Below are 8,026 nucleotides of genomic sequence, written 5' to 3'. Positions count from 1 at the left end.
ATATGATAGGGGAGGTAAATTGTTATTTTCACTATCACTATAATCTTTTTTTTTTTAAAGAACACAACTTTTAGGAACTTTATTTTTCATCAACCTTATTTCCATTCTGTTAAAGAGTCTGTGGAAGAACAGCTTAAGACCACTCAGTGGCTGTTCCTATCCAGTCGGTAGCCTGCACAGTGGCGGTTGCAGACCAGTCTTCAGTGGCACGCTGAGCTCTCCAGGCTTCAATAGGAAACTACTGAATAGGCAGAGGGCACCTGCACAACTTCAGAATAGTTTTCGACCTCGGGTGAAGCAGCAGTGACCTCAGGAGCTGGAGCTGTCCATTGACCCTGAAAAATTCCTCCTTGGTCACAGCCTTTTCAGCAGCAGCCTGCACTTCCTTTTCAATCTCTCAAGGATCTCTGTAGAAGTAGAGGTCGGGCATGACCTCCTGTGATTGTTCATGGGAGATGTTGCCATCCATGTGCAGTACTGCCCGGGCCAGCATCCAACACATCAGACCCACTGAGTGAGTCCTCTTGTTGTTTCAAGGGCTGGCACTGTCCACACAGCGCAGAGGACTCTGTGTTATACAGAGCAATGGTGGGCAGGTTAACATAAGACGCCTCTGTGAGAAGCTGGTAGTCAGCCCTGGGGTCAGTAAACACCGGAAGTCTTGGCTCCCGGAAGGCTGCCTGGATCTGGTTAGTGAAGGTTCCAGGAGTGAAGCAGCAGCAAACTTCAGCACAGCTCGCTGGCCAGTATTCCTGGACAATATTGTAGAGGGCCGCCTGGGAGGCACCTAGGCATTTTATAATTATTATTGTCAGCTGAACTCAGAGCTTAGGCAGAGCCACGCCCTGGGAACATGCTTCCCCAATAAGGCTGGACATGTTAATCAGGCAGGGGCGGAACTAGATATGTAAATCTAGGCCTTTAAAATAAACCTGCTGTGTGGCTCAGCCCGCTTTTGCCGCCTCTCCATCAGAGAGGATGGCGCCCACCTGGCCCCAGCTTAAAATCTATTTCTGCATCTTGGTCTTTCTTTAATTTCTTAATCCCCAGCTCCTCCGCTCAAGAACCTGTCGTTTTCCCGTGCGGGTCGCGGGAAACAGAAACAGCCCACCACACAATATGACTGACATTAGCAGGGTTTCCAATGGCAACAATGGCATGAGCTGCCAGCAGAAGCTCCTCCCAGGTTCTCCTCAGATTGATGATGTAGGTACCATCACTCTCCCTTTTGTATTTGGAAGTCAAGGTTGGTGCCACCTAAGTGGGTTCCTGTTGCAAGGAATTTGAGGACATCTTCCTCCTTCATTTGCAGGACATCAGGGGCTCCGGACATTGTGCAAGTTTCCCTTTAAGTTGCATAGGAACCGAGAACACCATCATATGGCACTTCCTCTCTGGGTAGTGTGAAAAGGCACTATAATCTTTTTTTGGTGGACAGAAAATGAGTAAGCAGGAGGAGGCCAAGAGGAAGACAAAGGTTATAATCCTATATAATAAAAGCCTAATATGCTAAGTATCCAACCGTTCGTTCGACCATTGGACCAGTTGCTATGACGTGCACTGACCACCAGGGGGAAGATGCTCCGACCGGTAGGTTAGCTTGCTGCTGGGGTCCAGCAATCGGGACTGGGTGAGACAAGGCCAGACACGCCCTGGAGCCCTCCCGCGGTCCCTCCAATCGTGCAACAGTGGGGTCCCTCGGCCTGGCCTGCGCCCTCTTGCAATCCGGGACCCCTCGGGGGATGTTGGAGAGCCGGTTTTGGTTTCAGTCCCATCTCCACAGGCCAGGCTGAGGGACCCCACCGGTACACAAATCTGTGCACTGGGTCTCTAGTGTGCAGATAATAAAATCATGCTGTAGCCATATTTATTCTAAATTTTTTTTATTTTCTCTTATTGAAAAGCATCATATAAAATATGTAATTAAATATGTAGTAGTATTAAACACATGTAAGATACTACTAGCTGCTATGGAACCTACTGTGTGTTTTACAAATGTTTATATCTAAGTTCTATATTTTGTAAAATGTTACTTTATTATAGGAAACATTCTTATCACACTAATACAGAAAAGTCTGGCCTGGAATTACATTATAGGTAGAGTAGATGTTAATTGGCCATGCCCAGTATTTCTGAGATAATGGCAGGACTTTCTTAGCCCCTGAAAATCACCCTAAATACACTTATCACCTAGCTTCCCAGAGTGCCAAGAATTGCAAAGTTCATACTTGATCTAGCCTGGATGTTAAGGTAGTTACTTAGCTCATTAATTAGAGCATTAATGAGATTAAGGTCATGACTTTATTGTATGAACCAGTATCATTTCCAGAACCTCAGCTGCATTGCTAATCTCAGCTAGTTTTATTGTAAATATGGGTCATCTCCAGAAGGACTAGAGGGACAAATTCAAAACTCACCACCACTAGTTGGGGGAGAAACAGAAACCATTAAAACACTTGTCTATAGGATTATTTTTATATAACAATGATTATTAGAATGAAGAGCTGGGGGAACTGTGAACAAGGAAAGACAGGAAAGCACAACTAAAAATATCAGCATAAAGCACTGAAATGGGTGGTTTCACATGCTCGCTGGAAATGTCAACCTTCTCAAGAATCGCTAAGAAAGTCTCACTACCAGTCTCAGGCGCTCACTGGGAAGTGGCAGTGACTAAGTGTCTGGCAGTCTGCTTGCAACTGCTTCCCTGTAGGTGAAGTGTGCTGCTCTGGCCCAGTGGTTGGCTTGTCCATGTTAACTGCTGTAGGCCAATGGAATAGGAACAATCTGACCTGTGCCACATTCAAGCAGGAACTTTAAATGTGCTTGCGTGGTACGGTTTGGTCTCTTGCTCTTGCCCTTCACTAAGTATGTCCCAGGCAGGTGCTGTTCTATCAGCCTAGGGCCAGAGGAAGACGTGCGGAGCGGAGTCAATCTAGCAGAGTTCAATCTGAGTTGAGTAGAGCTGCAGCTGATTTGTAAACCCATGAACAAGAAATAAAGGTTTCTGCCGTAGCCGGTTTGGCTCAGTGGATAGAGCGTCGGTCTGCGGACTGAAGGGTCCCAGGTTCGATTCCGGTCAAGGGCATGTACCTTGGTTGCAGGCACATCCCCAGTGGGGGGTGTGCAGGAGGCAGCTGGTCGATGTTTCTCTCTCATCGATGTTTCTAACTCTCTATCCCTCTTCCTCCCTCTCTGTGAAAAAATCAATAAAATATATTTAAAAAAAAAAGAAATAAAGGTTTGTCATAAATTACTAAGATTTTGCAGTTGCTTATATTAGTCTCCTCCCAGGGAATACTAAAATAAAACTTTATATATTCATCCTCTTTAATTATATCCTTCCTTTCTATATCTGATATGTCTTTAATATTCTCCTGTGTTAAAGAATTTGAAGACCAAGTTTCTAACTCCAGTTGAATTTTTTTATTAAAGTGCATCAGTAAATAAACAGTGTTAACAATCAATACAAGCTTTACTGAAATATTCACAAATAAAAATCCTCTACTTGCCCCACCAGCGTGGCTCAGTGTTTGAGCATCGACTTATGAACCAGGAGGTCATGGTTTGATTCCTGGTCAGGTCACATGTGCTGGTTTCGGGCTCAATCCCCAGTAGGGGGTGTGCAGGAGGCAGCTGATTGATGATTCTGTCCCATCATTGATGTTTCTATATCTCTCTCCCCCTCCCTTCCTCTCTCTGAAATCAATAAAAATACATATTTTAAAATCCTCTACTTAATGAATCACTCAAATAATGTTCTTCTATGAAGTAATAGTAATTACGATTGGAAGCTAATTAATCTGAATTTATTCCTAACCACACACATGGATTCTCAAATTGGGATATTCAACCTGGTTATCTTAACGTATGGGGCTGGCTGTCAATACCTGAATCCTAGTCCCAGCAAGTCAGTGGAAAAATGATGTGATTTGAAACTAATCATTTATCCTTGGTGCCACAATTTCTCCATCTGCACTGAAAATTAATCTTCCCTTAGAGAAGATTTGTAAGAAAGTATGAAATGTTAAGACTTATCATACTTCTAAGCCTCAGAAAGCATTCACATGCATATTTTAAATGTATATATATTGATTTCAGAGAGGAAGGAAGAGGAAGAAAGAGATAGAAACATTAATGATGAGAGGAAATCATTGATTGGCTGCCTCCTGCACATCCTCTCCTGGGGATGAGCCCACAACCCGGGCATGTGCCCTGACCAAACTCGAACCGGGGACCCTTCAGTCCGCAGGGCACACTCTATCCAATGAGTCAAACTGGCCAGGGCAACATGCATATTTTTAAAAGGGCAACTTATTTGTACTTGACACAAATTAATACCATATGGCTTTAAATGAAATAGATCGATGACTGCTCTTTCTTTGAAAATTATCTTTTTACTGAAATCACATTAAAATTATAGTTTAATAGGGCTCACAAGGATATGCTGAGTAAATTATTTTGATTGCAATGAGGACTACCATCCTATTCAGGCAAAATGTACAAAGTATTTAAAAAAATGTCATGCATTACATATTTACATGACCCATCCATAGAAACAGAAATCCTGCTCCCTGACAGCACAGGGAGGGGAAAGCCAAGCTTTGATTGGTTTGGAATAGTTCCTTGGGATATGGTTTGAAACTCAATCATGACTCCAGAGAGGCTGTGGCTGACAAAGGACAGAGTATAAATAAGCCCATTTTGATCAGATCCCCTGGCACGATTAAATGCCTGGTGCTGTTATAAAACAGATTCAGTAATGTCTACGTGGGGGGAAGGAGGATTTAAAGTAAAAAAGCTTGAAAATATAGATGACAAATGTGGGACTAGAAGAGAAATAAAATGATCCTGATTGAATCAGACTTTTCTAAAAACCTTGTTTCTATGGGAAGTATGTGATTCTGCTGTAAGAGAAGTTTAAAGAGGTTGGTACAACAACCCTTATATTTTCAAAGAAATGTGCAATACTTTCAGGTAGAAACAGTATTGCTAAATCTCCACATGACACTTTGAAACCACTAGCAGGAAAAAAGAAAATAAAATCATTATTAATCAACATAGAAGAAAAATGGTAAGCTGTCTTGCTGTTCAATAACTGATCATGCAAATGGACATGCCATATTGATAAATAAAATCTATAGTTAACTGGTCATTTAAAAAATGAATTGGATGAAAATGAATTTCTGCAGTGTACTCAGACATTTTAAGACTAAGGTAGTTTCAGAAAAAAAACATGGAACATCCTTCGAGGAGGCCTGTTTTGTGCTGGTTGTGACAGAGCACTCCATGCCTTATACAGAGTTCACACAAAAATAATATTCACATTGAACATAGATCTCTTAGAGAATAAAGGGAAAACACTTTACAGAATATACCTTTCTATAACATGCAGTGATTGGGTAATAGTAAATCATCATCCTTTACAAAGAAGGTGCAGGTGCTCCAAAATTGGAGTTAATGACTTTAGAAAGAGGTGTCAAAATTTTAATTCTCACCCAAGGATATGTTTTTCATTGATCGGTTGCTTCCTGTACGTGCCCCGACCAGGGATTGAACCAGCAACCTGGGAATGTGCCCTGATGGGAAATTGAACCCGAGACCCCTTGGTGTATGGGATGACCCTTTAACCAACTGAGCCACACTGGCCAGGACTAGTGTCAAAATTTTAAATAAAAAAAACAACTTAATTTCAAAGTTGGTTTTGCCAAACCTCTGGTAAGTCCTAGGAATACAGGGTGAGCAAGAAGAAAATGTTCTCCCTCTTTTATGACATGCACCTCTCATTACCATGATGAATGCCATGGACCAAATGCCATCATAAACTTATTTGCACACTTAGGGCCAGCAAAGGCCAGGCTGGTTCTAGGTAAAACTAAGCAGAGAGCGGTCCCACAAAAGAGCATGTGAAGGACTGATCCAACGGGAGATTTCCAAGGTCACCTGGCATCCAAATGACCCCAGAGTGAGTTCATCAAGTTTCTGTGATTCAGGATCCTGCCTTGCACTGTCTACAGGTCACCCTGAACCCACTGGATGTCCTTGGACTGGGCCGCTCTCCCCTGGACAAGCATTTCTAGAACTGGAAGCGAAGGCTGAATGAGCAGGGCGGGCAGAGCACCATTTATCGGAGCCAACCCCCATCTAGCAGATGCTTGTTGACAAGAGCTTAGTGATTCTGGAGCAGCTCTTCCCAGCAGATGGGCTGTGAAAACACCTCTCTTTCCAGCCAGATCTCATAGGAACAGTGGAAATCCTCAGGCAGATCCAGCCTCTGCCCCAGCACACTCTGCAGGCAGTTATCCACAGGTGAAAACTCCGAGTCCTGAGGCCTGTCATACCGGCGGCTATTAAAAGCCTCAATGTTGGCCCTCAAGGTGCATTCTTCTGCCTGGAAGTCCCATGGCCTGGCATCGATGTCTGGCGGGAGGAGAGAAGGAAAAAGATGTATACAACTTAGGACACAGCTCCCCTTACCATACAGCATGGTCTATAGCAGTGATGGCGAACCTATGACACGCGTGTCAGAGGTGACACGCGAACTCATTTTTTTGGTTGATTTTTCTTTGTTAAATGGCATTTAAATATATAAAATAAATATCAAAAATATAAATCTTTGTTTTACTATGGTTGCAAATATCAAAAAATTTCTATATGTGACACGGCACCAGAGTTAAGTTAGGGTTTTTTCAAAATGCTGACACGCCAAGCTCAAAAGGTTCGCCATCACTGGTCTATAGGATACCAACAATGGAACTGCCCAGAATTTCCTTTTCTGTAAATGAAAAAAGTAAGTAAACAACATGCTGCCACTCAGGTTTAAAAAATACATACGTTAAAAAAATACCCACATACATACGCTTACATACACAGACTATCTTTGGAAGGATAGACTAGAAACTGGCAACAGTGATTACCACTGTAAGGACCCTGAGGGCGGTATCTTTTATTTTATTTTCTTTATTTCACTTTCTTACTAGTTGTATGTTCAGTAAGTAAGTCCTCACTTAACATCATTGATAGGTTCTGCAACACAACAAGGGACACAATTTTAACATAGGCTAATGGATATAAATGAGTTAGTTAGAAAGGCATCTCATCAATGTTATAATGAAACAACGTTGAACAAAATGATGCTATTTGAGGACCAGCTGATTATATTTTCAAAATGGCAACTCAGTTCCCTTCTTGAGCTTTCCTCAGGGATGAGAGTTTCCCATTTGAATGGAATCACCAGCTCTGAAGGAATGTGAAGAGGCAGGAAGGGGTACAACAAGAAGAACTAGAATGAACCAGTTATCAAAGACTTCCTGATTCCTGGGACCTCCCCCAGCTTATATTATTAGGAGATTAAGTCTTCCGTGGAGGTAGACATACATTTCCCAGATCTCTTGTTCCCACACTCAATGGTTTATCATAAGTAAGTGCAGTTAGGATTTCGGCTCATGAGGCAGCAACAACAGATGTGCCATTTGCAGGATAAAACATTTTCATATTTTAAAAATTGATGAGAATTTAAATAGTTAATTGTGCTTTATGTCTTATAGTAGAAGTTGCATCCTGACTTGTTATCTGCCAGTCGGATGCTTCCCTTAGTTCTCTGCACTCTTTACTGCAGCATCCTCTGAAAGTCAGGCCCGTTACAAATCCCAGCAAAGACAAGTTATTAGACATCTTGCCAAAAACCATTAAATGCAATCATGCAAACAATGCTCAAATCGCACTACAACAAACGTCAATACAATGAAGAAGCTCTCCAAAATATATTCTTCCAAACTCTGGTCAATCTTAGCATAAGTCTTGGTAGGTTAAGTAGGTATTACAATGTATTACAAAATGCAGCTCCCAACATGGCCTAGATGTACTATAGCCAAAAAGTTTTGAATTGAATTCATCAAACCTTTAGATCTAACTTTCAGTTTACAGGTAATACCAGAGATAGAGCAGAGATTTTCAACTGGTTGCTGTAAGAATTTTTTTTTTAATTTTTTTTTATTGCTTAAAGTATTACAAAGAGTATTACATATGT

General features: G+C 41.9%; 1 protein-coding gene and 1 pseudogene across 1 annotated transcript in view; both read right to left on the bottom strand.

The window, feature by feature from the left end:
• LOC102250027 lies at positions 1-1,471 on the bottom strand (annotated as a pseudogene).
• A 4,149-nt stretch (positions 1,472-5,620) lies between these two features.
• The window catches only part of STRIP2 (striatin interacting protein 2), a 40,569-nt gene continuing 38,163 nt past the window's right edge, over positions 5,621-8,026 (bottom strand). The window contains exon 21 of the mRNA XM_014541819.1: positions 5,621-6,417. Coding sequence (XP_014397305.1) covers positions 6,167-6,417 — 251 coding nt within the window. The 3' untranslated portion in view covers positions 5,621-6,166. The remainder of the gene's footprint in view (positions 6,418-8,026) is intronic.

Source organism: Myotis brandtii, unplaced genomic scaffold (genome assembly GCF_000412655.1).
Source record: "Myotis brandtii unplaced genomic scaffold, ASM41265v1 scaffold280, whole genome shotgun sequence".
In the NCBI taxonomy this organism is placed as follows: domain Eukaryota; kingdom Metazoa; phylum Chordata; class Mammalia; order Chiroptera; family Vespertilionidae; genus Myotis; species Myotis brandtii.
This window is presented reverse-complemented; position numbering and strand designations above follow the sequence as displayed.